The 18,850-nt window shown below is 38.5% G+C and overlaps 1 protein-coding gene across 1 annotated transcript in view; it reads left to right on the top strand.

Moving 5' to 3' along the window:
• LOC308641562 (beta-galactosidase-1-like protein 3) overlaps nucleotides 1-18,850 on the top strand; it is a gene marked incomplete at both ends in the record, with an annotated part of 170,310 nt that overhangs the window by 44,976 nt on the left and 106,484 nt on the right. Inside the window, 12 exons of the mRNA XM_081280246.1 lie at nucleotides 3,502-3,594; nucleotides 5,204-5,285; nucleotides 6,153-6,217; nucleotides 10,733-10,817; nucleotides 12,538-12,675; nucleotides 13,269-13,349; nucleotides 14,003-14,109; nucleotides 15,599-15,739; nucleotides 16,056-16,127; nucleotides 16,611-16,689; nucleotides 17,144-17,231; nucleotides 17,931-18,042. Of these exons, the coding sequence (XP_081136372.1) occupies nucleotides 3,502-3,594; nucleotides 5,204-5,285; nucleotides 6,153-6,217; nucleotides 10,733-10,817; nucleotides 12,538-12,675; nucleotides 13,269-13,349; nucleotides 14,003-14,109; nucleotides 15,599-15,739; nucleotides 16,056-16,127; nucleotides 16,611-16,689; nucleotides 17,144-17,231; nucleotides 17,931-18,042 (1,143 nt within the window). The remainder of the gene's footprint in view (nucleotides 1-3,501; nucleotides 3,595-5,203; nucleotides 5,286-6,152; nucleotides 6,218-10,732; nucleotides 10,818-12,537; nucleotides 12,676-13,268; nucleotides 13,350-14,002; nucleotides 14,110-15,598; nucleotides 15,740-16,055; nucleotides 16,128-16,610; nucleotides 16,690-17,143; nucleotides 17,232-17,930; nucleotides 18,043-18,850) is intronic.

Raw genomic sequence — 18,850 nt, 5'->3', positions numbered from 1 at the left:
TTTCAGTAATTTATGGTAAAGCCAAAATTAGCTTTTTATGCCTTTGTGGTGAGATGGCTCCCAATTTTAAGAGGGAATAAGACTGGGTTTATCAGTCTTTGTGGCTTTGTCCAGAGCTTCCAAAAAGACCTCCATGACAGAAGATAGGGACCCCAAAAAGGATTGTCATAGTTGTATCTGTGAGCTCAATATTCACTAAGCTTACTTATCTGAATTTCCTATTTCTACTCTTTTGTTTGCAATTGTCAGTATAAACAGTTGGTAAAAAATCCTCAAAGGGTACAAAATAACTATGATAAATAAAATTTTCCCCCTTCAACATGTCCAAAAGCCATTTAGTATTTTTCCAGAGGTTTTCAATGCATGCAGAAAAAAAATGCACATATACAGAGATGTGTCTATGTATATCCTTTTCTTTACATAAAAATATAGTTTCCAGTGGATAGTTTTCCTTTATCACTTAAATTACCTCCCCTGCCTCCCACCCCCATACTGGGGGATCAAACCACAAGCAAGGCCAGTGCTCTACTACTGAACTGCATCCATAGTATTTTCATTTCATTTTGAAAGAAGGTCTTTCTAAGTTATCCAGGCTAGCCTCAATTTGTGATTTTGTTGCCTCAGCCTCCTGAGTAGCTGGAATTGCAAGTATGAACCACCTTGCCTGACTAAAACAATGTTTTTGAAATCTGTCATTCTTTTTTTTTTTTTTTTTTTTTTTGCTTTTGTAGTGTTGGGAATTGAACCTAGGGCCTCACATATGCTAGACAAGGGTCCAACCCCAGCCTACTGTCTTTATTTTAAATAGCTCTATAGTACTCCATAGCAGAATATGCCATAATTCATTTAGTTAGTGCCCTACTCATGGATATTATAATCTTCCCAGTTTATATGATAATAAATAAATTGGTTTAGATATTGTTTTGTATTTGTATAATATAGCTGCTATTGCCTACATTCAAGTTTGATTTAGTTACAGAAGTGAGAAAAACAATGGCATTTTCCTTCAACATGTGGTACCTTGTCCTGATGCACCAGCAAGAAATGCTCATTCTCAGAACGTTAATTTATAGCTCAGAGACTAGTCCATGACAAAAAAAGTGCTGTATACTATGCAGTCTGCAGTACAGCAATTGTTTGATTTTTGTGGTTTCATAAGTAAAATACATCTGCATTTTCAGAAGATGTGAATAACTATAAATCTTAGTTTAAGAGATCATCTTTTGATGTAACCCAAGATGGTATAACCACCAGGATTCTCAGGTAGTAGACTGAATTATATTAGACTCTTCTGTTTGGGGGAAACAAGACAGGGCTATGTAATTAATTCTGAATCATGGATTGTGAGTTATTCTGAATAAGATATTTATGGAGAAAAGAGTCAAAAGTTTAAAAAGGAAAGGAATAGGACAGGTACACTGGGAATGAGATTTCTGCAATAAAGCATTAGGAGAGATGGCAATCCTGAGGGGAAGGAACCCTGTCTTTAGGGGTGAACTCTGACTCTAGTGGTAGGGGTCTTCTTTTGTAAGAAGGCCTGTTTGTGATGGTTTTCACATGTTTCTGATGGTTTCATTCCTGCAATCTAGGGAAGATCAGTGACAATCTTTGTCTTCAAATTAGAAAGACTTTGACTATTTGGATGGGAGTATAAGTACAATGCCACTTAGTGTTTGTATGTATTCATCAAGCAGAACAAATTTGGGATAAATATCCCATTGAAATTATGAGAGTAGAAAATCCTACTAGGAAATTGATGGGAAGCAAGGAATTCTTAAATGAATTCTAAAATGAAATGCCTAAGACTTTACATTGCTTAATTATTTGTATTTTAAAATTGTTGTGTTTAATTGATTGGTTTCATTATTTTAATTATTATATCAATAGCTTCTTGAGTGCATTTACTGATTTACTTATGACTTTTTAAAAGTTTTTTTTTTTTTTAATTTTATGAAGTTAAGGTGGATTCTCTTACAATGGAATTTTTAGAAATCTCATGGTTTCAGCTGGGGAGAGGTACTATTCGATAATGAGAATAATTGTTCTGTATTTCTTAGTTCAGAATATTTACGCCTCTTAAGTACTGAGCAGCAAGGCACCCTGTGGTTTTTTGGGAGGTTGCCAGGTCCTGAGCAGGAGCCATGGTTTTAGTCCACAGTGGGAAGACATTGTCCCTGCCCTTTGGAGATTACAATCCTAAAACAAGACAAACAGGCAACACAATAAGGATTATAGTGGCAATGTGAAGGAGGCACAGGAACCCCCTAACAGGCAGGGCGTACTAGCAAGGTCTTTCTGAAAAAGGGAGGTTCAGAGCATGTTTTCCTGAACAATTTATATTTGAATAGTGACCTGCAAAATGAAAGCCATCAGCCAGGCCAGGACAATGGTCCTGAGACCCCATAGTGTATGGATGGCAGGAATAGAATGAGGAAAATGAAGAACTATAAGTGTTTGGGGCAGTGTGAGGAGGGAACAAGGCCAAAGCAGTCCATCAAGGAACCTACCAAGTATGTTCATTCTCCCTTGTGCCCACTAGGAGCAGCATCCTCATGTCTTACATTTACTGTGTGGGCAATAGAGACTACGATGTTCTTTTTCATTGGGAGTGAAGACATTATATGTTTTCTCTCCAGAGCTTGCTTTGTTTTCAGTGTGGGCAAGATCAAAAAGAAGAAAATGCAGCTGAGTTTGGAAAGACAGTAAATAGTAAAATCCTGAAAAGTGCTTTGGTGTAACATGACTAGGTCAATATTTAGGTGGCATAATGGGCTAAAAGCTTTATTGGGGTGGTTTGAGGACCGAGCTAACATTGAGAAGCAGAGAAGGTGAGTGTTGGCATCTAGGGACCGTTTCAGGATGTGTGGCTCTTAAAGAGCAAAAAGTCAGAGAACTGGTTGGAGGGGACCATTCCTATACCCTCTCTATCGATCTCATGTGGAGGTCCTAAACAGGTTTCTATGATGATTGAGGTCAGTTAGTTTGTAAGTAAAAGTGGGAGGTCACAAGGGAGAGGGAGTTATGCCATAAAGCAACATTCCAAAGCAGGTGGTAGATGGGAGTGGGATGCACACATAAAGCATTAGGAGAGATGGCAATCCTGAGGGGAAGGAACCCTGTCTTTAGGGGTGAACTCTGAGTCTAGTGGGAGGGGTCTTCTTTTGTAAGAAGGCCTGTTAGGACAGGAAGAAGGAGGGATGCCTTTCTCATATCAGATAGGAAAATAGATGTGGTATATGTAGAAATAGGTGATGCAGATTTGACAGCTAATATTCAAGTAGCATATTAATATGGGAAATAGAGGGTAACTATGGCTTGCTCATCTCCAAAGCACTAGGGCAGGTAGGACTCCTGAAATATCCCAACTTAAGCTCTGGGAAGGAGAGAGCCACATGCAAAGAATCCTGGCTCCCAACATGCTGATCAGCTGAGAGGTCATCAGCAGCAGACCAGACTCCAGGCTTTTGCCCCAGTAGCCTCACTTTTCAACTTGTCTCCTAGTACCACCGTGGAGGCCCTGTCATTGCAGTGCAAGTAGAGAATGAATACGGTTCATTTAATAAGGACAAAGACTACATGTCTTATGTAAAGGAGGTAAGACACTTGGTTATCTCCATATTACTTGTCTCCTTGCTCAATCTGTGTCTTCTCCAGCATGCAAGTCTTATTCCCTGCTGCATGGGTCACTGCTAGGCTCTGTCCATTATGAGCACATGTTAAGTTCAGGTTCAAATTCTCTGTGAATATTCTGTATTCTTAAGGCAATCAAGATGAACTTAAATAACTTTGTGATGAAACCAGTCACCATGGTTTGAAGGTAATTCCTTTCTGTTTACAATCTCTATGACCCTCTTGAAAGCTGGAGGCTGGTAAACTTACATTCATAGTAAATCAAATTTCAAGAACTTGGTGATAATGGCTATCAACTTGCAGTTTTCTGGCCCTTCTTCTGTTCTTTTTGCTCCTCCATGGGTAGATTTCTCAGGCAGTGATGAACTGAAGTCCTGTCTGGTGTCTTTTTGGTTGCCTCAGGCCCCTCCTATCCCTGGATTCCTACATTCAAGAAGCTGATAAGGGTCACTCTAAATTGGACTCTGTCCTCAGGGTGCCAAACAGGATGTAGGGCCACATGATGTAAGCTGACCCATCCAAACTAGTTCCTCCTGGTTATCTCTGTCCACACAGAGACATTGTGTGAATGGCCTGGAGATGATAGGAATTGTTTGCTAGCCTGGGAAGGGGAGGAGAGGAGGGCAGGACTTCTTCTACCTTATCTCAGACCCAGAGCTATGGAGTTGGCTTACCATGGACTGAACCTCTGAAACTATAAGCCAAAATAATTTTTTCTTTTCTAAATTGTTCTTGTCAGATTTTTTTTTTGGCCACAGCAACAAAAAAGCAGACAAAAATAGGATCTGTGAATAATTACATTTCCTAAGTTGCAGATAGTCAGACTCTGAAGTTAAACACTTTTTTTTTTACATTTTTATTGACGTATTATAGTGGTACTGATGGAATTTGTCATTACATATTTGTACATGCACACAATATCCAATATAATAATATAATTTGGCTAGTATCCCTCCCCAGTACTTTCCCCCCTTTTCCCTATGCCCCACAGCTTGGTGCCTTTCCTCTATTGATCTCCCTTTGATTTTTATAAGATCCATCCTCATCTTTCTTTTCCTTGTTAGCTTCCACATATTAAAGAAAGTATATAATCCTTATGAAGTCAAAATACTTTAAAATTTGCCAGCTTTCTGTTACTGTAAATTAATGAATACTTGAGATAATCAACTTACAAGCAAAAAGGGTTTATTTTGGCTCATAGTTTTGGAGGTTTTAGTTCATGATTTGTTGACCCCATTGCTATTGGACCTGTTTTCAGGCAGCACATTATAGTGGAGTATATGCCAGAAAAAAACATCTCACAATTTCTTTGGGGGCTGCACCCCCAGTGTTGTAAAAATCTCTCATTAAGCCCCGCCTATTAAATTTCTCACCATCTCTCAATTGCTTCTTTTGTGGACCAAGACTTTACACATAGCCTTTGGGGGACACTCCAGATCCAAAAGATGGCACTTTTTTGTAGGTCATACTCTTCCCATTTGAGTACAATTGCCTTTATTTCCTAATTTCCTTATATATCCTAACCATAGGAGTGCGGGAAGTGGGTTCATTTTGTTCATTTTTGTCTCAACAGGCCTTGCTGAAAAGAGGGATTGTTGAGCTGCTCTTGACCTCTGATAACGAGAAGGAAATTGAGCAAGGTTCTGTCGAAGGAGGTACAAATTTAGAGTTATTTCAAGGTAGAACTCAGAGATGCTTAACAGCCAATGTAAATTGTCAACTAGCCTCAGAAAGAACCAAGTGTATCTTTGGTGCTTCTTTTTTCCCATGTCCATTGAGACTGATCCCAGAGATTTGATTACAAATGTGGCTTCTTTAAACAGCAGTAATGAAATTCCTCATCATGAGGGCACTTTGCTATTTTTCGTGACTTCTGTGCTAGGAATCTGGGTTGATATGACTCAGTATCCAGGACATCCCCATCAAGATGTAAAATTGATGGGGAACCAAAGGATGGGTGTGTATGGAACCTGGCATAGACAAAAGTTCCAGTTCTGAGAGTCTATATCTTCAGGTTTAGTTTAGAAACTTAGCAGATCCCAGAGAATGAACTACCAGGACAATTCAAAGCAAAATCACAAGGTTACAATAGTGAGGGGAATGGCCAATTTATGAGCAAGTAGGTAGGTTCAGGGAACATTTGTCAGATGATCTTTAAAGCAGACTTGCAGCTGTTGTGAACTGCTATCTTCTTTTTAGTGGCTCTTCCCACTTTATTATGGTGCCCTGGAAAGTATGCTGAGCCTGAGACCAGATAAGCTGCGTTCAATTTTTAGATCAAGTTTTTAACCTTGGTCTGTGTCTTCACACAAATGTGGCTAAGTTTAACTGTTCTTCTCTGTAATGATGTTTATCATTACCAATGGTCATGATAGCACTTTGTGATTTGCAAAGTGAACTACAGCAATGTCTCATAATCCTTTCTACTCAGTGTGACTCTTGCCATGTGCAAGGTGGACCTCCATCCCTTCCCTCAGGGCTCTTGTCACAATGCCTCAGTGGTCTATCTCTTCTCTCTACAGCACTGACCACTGTCAATATGGATTCGTTTAAGGAGAAGTTCTTTTCTAGGTTTCGTCAAAAGCAGGTAAGACAGCCTATAGATGAATTTAACCCTTTCTTTTGCTATAACCTCTTGAACCTGTGCAACTGGTGATCAGTGAACAGGTGATCAAGGGGTTTGATAAGAAGACTGCCTGTCTTTACTCTGGGCACTGGTAGCATTCAAAGCCATGTTGGGAGCATGTTTGCCTTCCAGGGTAGGGAACGAGGAAGAAACGATGCTTGTATCACTTCTGTTCATAGAACATGTTCATGGAGATGACTCTGAGAAGGATGAGGGGCTTATACCAGGAAACACCTAAGTAAGGATCAGCGGGAGCTGATATTCTCTTTCTTAAATGAGTAAAGATCATGGAAATGGGCTATATGTATTTCTTATGAAGAACACATGATTTTTTTTTTTCGTAGGTTTAGGCTTTTTCAGCTAACCAGTACAAATTATGGAACAGAGTGAGAATTTTATGCAAATATTTAATAAACACAGAGTAAGCAGGTCCTATCCTCCCAGAGTAGGTAACCTCCTGTGATAGTTACTTAGACAGAGCACAGTTCATGCCTCCAAGTCCTTTCTCAGTTCCACTAGGGTGGTTTGTCATAACCAAGCATGGTTGTGGTCCCTGCATAATTGGCTTCCCTGATTTTCCTTTCTCCATTCCCGTATGGTGGCCTGCAAGACCTGGTATGATGTTACCCTCTCCTCCTTTCTATCCCCTGTCCACTCTTCTGGCCCTGAGGTAGGAAGTCCTCACTACCATTTCTGCTCATTGGTCTCCCATAGCATTGGCTTGAGGGCCCTCTCTCCAGTACTAGTCTCTTCTCCACAAGTAGTCATTCTTGCAATTAAAGAACCAATCAAATTTCCTTTTCTCATCAATTTTCACACAGTTCTCCATAACAAAGGTTAATCATCAAATCAGAATAATTCGAGTTTCATCTCCTTATCATTTCTTTGTGTTTGGGGAATTCAAACTCCTGTCTTGTAGTTTTCATAAAGGAGTATTGTAAACTGCATTAAACCTACCATGCCATGGAACATTATAACTCATTCTTCTTATCTAACTGGATTTTGGTACCTGTTATTCAGCCTTCTCCTAGCTCCTAATGCCCTACTTTTCCTAACCTCTAAAAATCACTATTCTATTCTTTGAGATCAACAATTTTTAGCAATAAGGCATTTTTAAAATTGAGACATATTATTTGTACATTTTAATGAGATTTATTATGATAATTCAATGCATGTGTATAATATGTAATGAACAAATCAGGGCAATAAGAACTTTTATCTTCTGGAATGTTAATCATGTTTAGGTTTTAGAAATTTTGTACTCTTCTAGTTATTTTGAAATATATTATAGGTTGTCATAACCAATAGTTACTACACTGTGCCAAAGAAAAACCAGAACTAATTCCTCCCCTCTGTGTTTTGGTGCCCATTCCTTTCCATCTTCCTTTCTCCCTGCCATCCCAGTCTCTAGTGTCCTCTATTCCATTCTGTTCCTCTATGAGATCCACTTTCTAGTTTCCACAAACTAGTGAGAAGATGTGGTATTTTTTTCTGTGTCTGGCTTTTCACTTGATATGATAGATCCAATTCCACCCATGCTGGAACTTCCATACTGTTTTACTAATTTACATTCCTGCTAACATTGTATATGAATTCCTCTTTGTCTTCATCCTCACTAGCACTTGTTCTTTTTTTTTTTTTTTTGATCATTTTGAATAGTCATTCTAACTATGGTAATATGCTATTTCATTATAGTTTTGATTTGCATTTCTCTGGTATTTAGTGATATTCAATATTTTTCATATACTTTTTTACTATTAGTATATCTTGAGAAATGTCTATTTAGATATTTATTTATGCCCAGTTTTTAATAGAATTATTTATTTGTTTACTTTTGTATCACTTTTGAGTTGTGAATTTTTTATATATTCTGGAAATTAGACCCTTGTTGGATGAGTTTGAAAATATTTTATCTCATTTGGCAGGTATTGATTGTTTCCATTGCTATGCAAAAGCTTCTCAATTTGATAAAATTTCATTTGTCTATTTTGATTTTGTTGCCTGTGCTTTTGAGGTTTTATTTTTAAAATGTCCTTGCTTACACTGGTTTCTTGAAGTGTTTCCCTGGGTATTTTTTAAATAGTTTTATAATTTCAGTTCTTAAGTTTTTGGGGTGTTGCCAGTTGAGTTTTGCATATGGTGAAGACAGAGGAGTCTAATTTCATTCTTTTGCATATTGAATATCCAGTTTTCCCAGCATCATTTATTGAAAGACTATGTTTCTAAATATGTGTTTGTGGCAATTTATTGAAGGTCAGTTGGTTGTAGATATGTGGATTTATTTATGCCTCCTCTTTTATGTTCCGTATGGAACAGTGTCAGTGTTTTAGTCTCTATGCTTGTTAACTGGTTATCATAGTTTTGTGGTATGTTTCAAAGCCAGGTATTGTGCTTCCTCCAATTTTGTTCTTTGGCTCAATATTGCTTTTATACTAGTAAAAGGTCTTTTGTAGTCCCATATGGATATTAAGATTTCTTCATGTGAAGAATGTCATTAATATCTTTCTGGGAATTTGATGGAATCTGTAGGTTGTTTTGTATAACGTGGACATCTTAATTACTAATTCTTCTAATTCATGAACATGGGACCTGTTCATTTCTATGTGACCTCTTCAGTGTCTTTCATCAGTGTTTTATAATTTTCATTATAGAGTTTATTCACTCCCTCCATTAAATTTATTTCGAAGTATTTTTATTTTATTGTTTCTTTTGTAGCAATTATGACTGGATTTGCTTTCTTGATCTTTTGTCAGCCATTTTGTTATTGTGTATAAGTGGTACTAATTTTTGTATATTAATTTTGGGTCAACTTTAGTAAATTTTTAACTGCTTTACCAGTTTTCATGTGGTTTATATAGATGTAAAATTATATTGTCAGCAAACAGGAATAATCTGACTTCCTCCATCCCATCTGAAATATCCTTTATTTCTATATGTTGCCAAATTGCTCTAAGTCAGTATAGTGTTTAATACAAATAGTGAAGGTAGATGTCTCTTTCTTTTCTTTTTTAGGATCTTAGATGACACACTTGCAAATTTTGCTGTTCAGTATAACATTAGCTGTGTATTTATCATATATAGTCTTGATTGTGTTGTGACATAAAAACCAGAAGTTTTGAGAAATGTATTATTTTAGTGTGTTTTCTTCTAGTTTTGGGTAGCCAATCATTTGCAATCTATAGGCAGCATAGTGTAATGGGTAAGAGAATGTTTCTGAAGTTGAACTGGCAAATTCAAATTCCAGTTGAGTGAGCTTTGACGGGTTAATTAACCTCAATTTCTTCATTTGTAAAATGGGGACTGAACACATCTCCTTTTGGGGGTTATTACACAGGAAAAAAATAAATAAATTACTTTAGTCAGTGTGCACCACATAGTAAAAGTTCAATAATTACTATTGTATTGTGGTAATTATTTTACATAAATAAAGAGTATAATCCATAGAGATGTGCAAACATTTATGAATTCCTTTTTATATTTATTTATTTATTTATTTAACACTGGGGTTTGGACCCAGGATATTGAGCATGCTAAGTAAATGCTCTAACGCAGAGCTACATTCCTAGCCCTTTAAAAAAATTGTGATAGGTGTTGCTTGCAAAGGCTGATCTCAACTTGCAATCCTCCTGCCTCAGCCTTCCAGAGTACCGAGGATTACATATGTGATCCATTATGCTCAGCTCATTTATGAATTCTCGTATACTGAATTGTTTATTGGCATACACATACAAAATATAAACTATTAGAAATTAAGTAATAAAGAGAACTATGGCACAGGCCTATAATCCCAGCTACTTAAGAGGTTGAGGTAGGAGGCTTGTGAGCTTGAGGCTCAACAATTTAGCAAGACTCTGTCTCAAAGTAAAGAATAAAAAGGTTTAGGATATAGCTCAGTGGTAGGGCATCCCTGGGTTAAATCCCCTATGCCAAACACACACACACAAAAAGTATGAGGATGAGCATAATAACAATGGACACTTCCACCCAAGAGTGGTATGGATTGAAATAAGGGCAAAGAGAAAGTGAAAATGCAGACAGGATAATTTAGTTCTGGTGGTTAGGGTTAGAGCCGGAGTTAAACGGTGGCTCTAAGAGCTGTGTGATCTCAAGCCTCAGTTTCAGACAGTCAGTAATTGCATTCAGATCCTTGTGTATCTAAAACAAATTCTCTGAATACCATCCTTGCATAAGACCAGGTTGACTTTACTGATGCTACCTAGGAACAGCAGGGAGGCACATGAAACTAGAGGAAGCCAAGAGACCCTGGGCACTTAGGAAGAGTGGAGGATCTAAAGCTGTGGAGGATGAAAGTATAATGTGTAAAGGGTAATGAAGTTTGGATCACAAAGGGAGCTCTGACTTGGGAAAAAAGTGTAAACACAAGATCCTCAAGTTCTCATCTATCATATGCAGGTTTTTTGGCCATTCTTGTTTTGTTTTTTATCAGACTTAGTATTTGCCTTGGTTTGTTCCTAGAGAAATAAGCCCATTCTGGTTATGGAATATTGGACTGGCTGGTTCGACAGTTGGGGAAGGAAACATCATGTTAAAAGTGTGGATGGTAAGTGTTTTGCAGTTTTCAACTCCAAGTTCAGATGGCCTTGAGTCATGGATAATGATATTATTCTCTGCTAATCTAGAACTGTTACCAGAGGTGGTATTGGGAATCTGGAGGCTGCAATGTGTTTCTTGGCTCTTGTGTTCTTGTAGGGGAAAATTTCAGGCAAGATATGAAATGTAATAAAAATATAGCAGAATTAATTAGGAAAGAAATCATTCTCTAGAGGGAGGGAAAGAGAGGTGGGTTGTCTCTACTAAAAGGAGAGAGTGATGTTGTGCCCACTTTGTTCCCCAGTTTTATTGAGTCTTTGGAAAGTTTCTGAATTGTCCCACCCAGTCACCACCTCTCAATTTTTGACAGTAGAATAGTATCAGATTTTTAAGTCCCCAGAGCACATGGTTTTACCCATAGGTACCTAAGCAAAACCCACTTGTGGGGTGGGGGGTGGGGAAGGTGGCAGGAATAATGACCTGCTAAAGATCTAAAGGCAATTTTTGGTTTCCTTGGCCTATGCTGACCAGTTCTAACTGGCACTTGTTCTTACAGATTCTGTGGTCATGGGCTTTTCTTTTAAATTATTCTTTTTTTTTCTGGGTCTTGGAATCTTTGGTCTGTATAAAGGTCACATACCCCCCTGGCCAAGGTAATTTGCATTCTTACCAGCAGGGAGGATCTTAAATTCCTCAGCCCAGAGAATAGCCCTAAGGAAAACAGGTTGTTTGTCAAAGGATATAACATCCTATTGATTTAAGCCAGAGTAGAGCCAAAATGGCCTCAGGTAAATTACACTTTGGGTAAATTGCTTTTTGAAAGAAAGTCTTTGGGTCTTTGTATAGACTCAGTTTATAGAATTATCCCCTTAATTTCATGTTTCTACTGATCATGTCTATATGCTACCTATCCAAGTTTATGTGTGTGTATATATATATATATATATTTCCATGTGAAAATTATAAAAATATATTTATGTTTTTAAGTGCTATAATCAATCACCTACTACTTTTCTCTAAAGAATAGAGCTCTAAAATACATTATTTTCTTCAAAAGTTACCATATATGTTATATTTCTTGCTCAATTTAAGTTTTTATATGTGTCTCACATATGGGAAGATGGGACTTAAAGGGTTAACCTGCTCATTTAGTCACATAAAATCATTGAACTTCTACCATGTATAAACACTTATCCAGCCTCTGAAGATACATTGTTGAATAAAAATTACATGATTTCTACCCTGCAATAAGCCTATAATTTAGTGGAATCAGCAGATCATTAGAAAGCAAATCAATATATAGGTCCACATTCAGCAGGTACTCTAAAACAAATGAATGTGCAATATTACTGTGTTTCTATTCAGTGCCTCCAGAGACACTATCCTAGAGGGTGGGAATGAAGGCACACTAATTTTTTGTAAAATTAAAAAATGAAAAGAATAAAAAGTAGGTACTTATGTACCTTAAGGGTTTTTGATACTTCTGTAAATTAGAGTCAAATTATGTCAGTGCTGTGGGGTAAAAATTTTCAGAACTGCTCTTGGTCCTGGCAGGATTTAGTTTCTTAAATTAGTTCTGACTGATTCTATCACTTCCTGGTTGGAATTTTAGTGGAGGTTTGATGAAAAAATAATTAACTGATTTGTTTGGAGATAATAGTTTTTACCCAAGACAACTTTCTTTCTTTAATTACTAATTTTCTGTATGTTTTTCACTTCCCCCTTTACAGAAGTTGAACAAACTGTGTCTGAATTTATCAACCGTGAGATCTCCTTCAATGCATATATGTTCCATGGTGGAACCAACTTTGGTTTCATTAATGGAGCTGTATATTTTGGGATGCACAGAGGCGTTGTGACTAGCTATGGCAGGTGTTGGTGGGTGTGGTCACCTTCCCAGTTAGAGTATTGCTGGAGCTTTAGGGAGGAGACTCTAGAATCATATTTTAACATCACGGGGTTTTGACCTATAATCTCTGCTGAGCATTTATTTTCTTATCTGCTTTCTTTTCTTCTGTGATGTTTTTAACTCTCCAGCAGGCTGTCATTTCAGGAGACAGGGCTTCCTGGCACTTTGAGCTCTGCCTCATTTGTGTGGTCCACTGACTCTGTGACCAGAACCTCTAGGAGAGACAGGACACAAACTATAATTGCTATTAAGCACAGCTGGACACAGCTGGAAAAATCCAGATTGAGGAGTGAACAGAGTCTCCATCAGAAAGTAAAATGCCCAGGGTGGGCTCAGTGTTATGGGAGATACAAGTCCCCAGGAAGGGTGTGAGGAGTGTTCTTACATTTCATGCTCATGTACTAGCCTGTGATAGAACATTCTGGAGGCAGTTAATATATTTTCCTTCTCTCTCACTCTCAGAGGCCCTGACCTATCCCATGCTCTAGTGCTAAAACAGGGCCTGATGTGGAGGGCTGCATGGGCTGTGACCCTGCCTTGGGTGTCTTGCAGACTATGATGCTGTGCTGACAGAGGCCGGAGATTACACAGAAAAATATTTCAAGCTTCGCAAACTCTTTGCATCTATTTCAGGTACTCAACACTCATTTGGTGGAAGGATGGCCACCCTATGGAAGAGTGAGGAGGACAGGGAACAGTCTCTTCTATAAACATCAGTTTAATGAAGTTTCTGAGGGTAAAGGCAATCTTAGGTTCCAATTCTGGCTTTCTCACTTAAAAGCTGGGTGGTTTTGTATAAGCATTTCTAAGTCTTTTAGCTGAAAAATTAAGATAATGATATGAGTTTCCTATGATGATGGTGAAGACTAAGATCCTATTTGTAAAATTCTTAGTACTGTGTATGACTTAGGAACCCCATAAATAAAAAGAAAAAAACCCTCGTTCTGTTTAATTTTATTTCACTAAATAAAGTCAGTTAGCCATCTAATAAGGCCTAGAAACTAGGCCTAACATTGTAGAAGGTATAAGACAGAGTTCCTATCCCCTAATAGCCCTCTCTCTTCTATGGTTCTGTGTCTACCAGTTATGTGTGTTTGCAAAATGGCTTCAACTTAGTTCTTGCCTATTTAGCATCACTTTTGGAGAAGCACATGCATATCCTAGCATAGATCTCATTTCTCTTGCTTACTGAGGGATACAAGGAATCAGGAATAAGAGTGGGGAGGCTAAGAGAAGGCAGTGGTCATTAAAGGCATTTCTTGCCCTGTGACTCATTTTCTTTGTAGAAAAGCCCCTGCCCCTCTCACCTCAACATACTTTGAAGACCGTGTACCCTTCTGTGAGACCATCTCACTTCTTACCACTGTGGGAGGTCCTTCAGTACTTAAATGAGGTGAGTCCTGCTTTGGCACCAGCCTAAGATTGACCATTACAGAGATGGGGGGAAAGGACTGAGACCAGGGTGTAGAGATTCCTTCAAGGCTTACTTCACTTAGCATTATCTTCTCTAACTCCATCTATTTACCTGCAAATGCCATGATTTTATTCTCTTTTATTGCTGAGTAAAATTCCATTGTGTATATATGCCACATTTTGTTTTTATCCATTCACCTATTGAAGGGCATCTAGTTTGCTACCACAGTTTAGCTGTTGTGAATTGTGCTGCTATAAACATTGATGTGGCTGTGTCCCTGTAGTATGCTGTTTTTAAGTTCTTTGGGTATAAACTGAGGAGAGGGATAGCTGGATCAAATGGTGGTTCCACTCCCAGTTTTCCAAGGAATCTCCATACCGTTTTCCATGTTGGTTGCACCAATTTGTAGTCCCATCAGCTAAGTGAAGTTAGCCAATCCTAAAAAAGCAAATGCCAAATGTTTTCTTTGATATATGGTGACTGCCTCATAGTTGGGTAGAGAGGGGGAGCATAGGAGGAATAGACAAACTCTAGATAGGGCAGAGGGATGAGAGGGGAAAGAGGGGACAGGGGGTTAGCAATGATGGTAGACTGTGATGGACATCATTATCCAAAGTACATGTATGAAGACATGAATTGGTGTGAGCATACTTTATATAAAAACAGAGATATGAAAAATTATGCTCAATATGTGTAATAAGAATTTTAATGCATAAAAACAATAAAGAGCACTTCTATTACTCCTTTAAAAAGATATTTCTTCAAGGAACTTTTATTGTGAAGTATAAAAATTAATCCTTGGCATTATGTCTAAACATAGAGCCATCGAATAAGACCCACCAGTTCCTTCTGGGAGAACTGTGAAGAGGTTTAAACTTTGATGGAGGTGAATAGCAGGATTATAGAGGATATTGTGTTTGGTGAATACTGTGATGGCATCCATAAAGGACTAGATCAGAGCTGGGAACCCATGTAACTGAACTGCTGTCTTGATTCACCGTCAACTAGTCTAGTCACTGAACTAGTATGGATCTCCGTTGCCCCTTTGCAATTACGTATGTACCCTATTTTGAAGAAAATTTGAAAAAATTTCAAAAACAAAGTCATGTGGTTTTTTACCTCTCATTTCACTATTTTAGATAAAAAGTAGTGACAAGCACATGCTAAGTAAATATTACTTAGTGTATACATCATCTCATGACTTCAATTATTTAGAATGTAATTTGTTTACTCAGTTGATCGATTCTTAACGATTACAGGAAGTATGCTCTCTTCACCAGCACCTGAATTTCCTAGTCGGTAGAGACCTAACTTATAAGAGCATGGTCACATAGCATTTGTTCTATTATTTTCTATTCAGCGAACTCTTGAGGACCAATAAGTGGTTCAACAGTGATGAGGGTCTCAGACAGCAAGATCCTGACTTCTCAGCCCTTTGGCTTCTGTCCCTGTCTTGTCTTCCTCATAGCCAGTGAAGTCACATATTCCAGTCAACATGGAGAATCTTCCAATAAACAATGGCAGTGGTCAGTCCTTTGGATTTGTCCTTTATGAGACTTCAATCTGCTCTGGAGGCTGCCTGCATGCTGAAGTTCATGATATTGGACAGGTAGCTATCAATAGGTATCCCAAGTGGTGAGCCTGGTGTTTATCTAACTCTGTAATTGAAGAAGCAAATTAGTTGCTGATCTGCTTTACTATATGGTAGTGTTTAAAGCACCTACTATGGGGGAGACATTGAGATTATAAAGTCAAATAAATCAGACTTCCATTTTACTTTAACACAAATTATTTTGGGAATTCCCATTGAGCTTCTAAACATTTGTTAGTCCCTGCCCTCATATTGACCTCCTTCTGCCTCAACCACAGCCTGTCTTCTCCTTTTCTTCAGGTGGCTCAGTCTTATGCTGTTTCTTTTTTTGTAGGTGTTTTTGAATTACACAATTTTAGGAGTTCTGAATGAGAAAGTTCAGGACCTGTTCATTCCTAATTTCACGGTATGTAGTTCTAGAATCCAGGTGATGCCCTTGAACCACTGCTAACAGGTAAATATGTCCGGTTCCTGAGATCCCTCCTTCTCCTCCACTATGCTTTGGTGTATCTTCTCATATAGAGCTGCTGCAGGATTGTGCAAGGGTATAAGGTATATCCCAAGCCCTGGTGCTTCGAACCTACAGCCCAGAAGCTCTAGTGAGAGTGGACTTTCTCCTCTAGGCAAGAGTCATTCCCAGCCTCTGTTTAGGTCTCCAATCAAAGGCATAAGTAAGCCTCTATCTTTCTAATAAGATCAGCAGAAGAAAAGGGCAGATGTAATAGAAGCACACTCATCTCTTTACTGGAGAGGGAGCACTGCTGGGCTGTGGGGCATCCTTTATCCCTTTTGCTTTTGTTTCCTTCTGGGACTTGGAGGAAATAATGAGTTCTAGAATATGAGTCCTAACTGGCTATATAGTCTCCATTAACTATTCTGCCCCAAACAGGAATGTCAACTTCTCAGAATCCTGGTGGAGAATCAAGGACGAGTAAATTTTTCATGGAAAATTCAAGATGAGAGGAAAGGTGATATCAGGGCCTGAGAAGCAGGCAGTGGTTTCACTTTAGTTACTTAGAATGAATAGTTGGGGCTGTGTTGGGGTTGGGAGAACAACAGTGGACCCCTCAGCATGGGATACTGAGGATCTAGGACCAAAGATGACAACTCTTTTTCTTGCCCTCTCCTGCCTTTTCCACTTCTACAGGGCAGGAAAGTAGAACAGTTATTGGGTGCTGGTTTGTCCAAGAGCAGGGCCCAGTCTCCTTTTGGGAATTTTAAGAAATGTTCCAATACTAAGTGGGAACTTTCTCGATAGTTTAAGTATACAAGCAGAAACCTCATTCACAGCTGTCACATAAATAAATGTCCTCCTGACTGTGCCCCGGTCACAAGGCATACATATGTCTTCATGTCTTTGTCCCAGATCCTGAAGAATATCAAGTCCTTGTTTCTATTCTCTTTACTGCCTCCCCTCTGCAGGATTAATTGGCCCTGTTAAAATCAATAATGTTTCTCTGGAGGGTTTTACCATCTATTCTTTGGAGATGAAGATGAGCTTTTTCCAGAGGTATGCTCCTCTCTACCTCCAAAGACACAACGAGTGATCAGCTGCCTTGGTTATTTTTCTGTTGGTATTAAAAAAATTCTAAGGCTGGGAATTTTGAGAACAAAAAATGCTTATTTACTTCACAGTTATGTCATTCTGAGGGCATGGTGCTGGCACCTGGTCTGCTCTGTTGTAAGCTCATGGTGGGTGGCTTTCCACGATAGGAGTGTTTGCAGGAGGGCCAAGGCTGTGGGGTGTCCTCTCTATAATAAGCCATTCTCATACATACTAATCCACTCTGAAACCAGTATTAATACCTTCTGAAATTGGTGACCCTGTGATCTAGTCATCTCTTGGTCCTCCCAATTCTTAAAGTTTTCACCATCACAATACCACCACTCTGGGGACCAAGCTTCCAAGATGTGCCACTCTGGGGTACAAACTCCAACTACATCCAAACCATAGCATCTTTGAGATTTCAAACTGATCAGTTTGTATGTGAACAGCCCAATATTCAGAGAACTATGGAATTTGCTCTATATTACCAAGTCCTTTGAATCAGGACTAGAACCCTAGAGCAAGTCTCCTGGTTCTCTTTTTAATACATGCATTCTCATAATCTCACTGAAACAGAATCCTGTGAGGGAAACCTGGGGTCAATATTGGGATGAGAGCTGGGAACCATTTTCCTCTTTCTCATGGTTTGATCCATTTTTTTAGGCTCCGTTCTGCCAACTGGAGGCCTGTATCAGTGAGATATTTGGGCCCTGCCTTCTACCTGGGGACCTTGAAGGCTGGCTCTTTTCCCAGGGACACCTTCCTGAGGCTACCAGTAAGTGAGCCTCCCTCTTCTACTCTGTTCTTCCTACTTTTAAAAATAATACCTAAGTGAGAATATTCCTGAGAGGATTGCTTGCCTTTCCTCCTCTTCCTACTTTAGACAAGCATTCTAATATTTCTTAGTTGCCCTACTTATCACTTGTTAGAAAATGTATAAAACACAATTTAAAATTCAAATGATGGTAAGAAAATTAATTGTAGGAGTTCTTCTTAAATCCTATTGCTATTCCAATTCATTTGTGCATTTGAAAGCTCAGCACTGCCAAAATTTGTTTTTATACTTTACTTCACCCACCCACACACACACACACACACACAATTACTTTTTTTTTAAAGAGAGAGGAGAGAGAGAGAGAGAGAGAGAGAGAGAGAGAGAGAGAGAGAGAGAGAATTTTCATATTTATTTTTTAGTTATTGGCGGACACAACATCTTTGTTTGTATGTGGTGCTGAGGATTGAACCCGGGCGGCACGCATGCCAGGCGAGCGCGCTACCGCTTGAGCCATATCCCCAGCCCCACACAATTACTTTTTTACACTAATGAGATCATATCATAAATTATATTCTGCATTGATTTTGAGGGAGGCCTAAACTGGCCTCCCCTCAAAGTTTTTTTTATTTATGAACATAAATATATGAGTGTACAAAATATTAATATGTATATTGACAAATTATTATAAAATAAACACCTATTAATCATCATTGTGATGAAGAAGTAAGTTGTTAGCACAACTCTACAGTTGCTGATGGTTTTTCCTTAAAGGTAGCTACTACATTAAATTCTAACACTCTAATTTAGT

Source organism: Spermophilus citellus (assembly GCF_964194105.1).
Source record: "Spermophilus citellus genome assembly, chromosome: 2".
In the NCBI taxonomy this organism is placed as follows: Eukaryota; Metazoa; Chordata; class Mammalia; order Rodentia; family Sciuridae; genus Spermophilus; species Spermophilus citellus.
The sequence above is the reverse complement of the archived record's forward strand: the minus strand, read 5'-3'. Positions and strand labels throughout refer to the sequence as shown.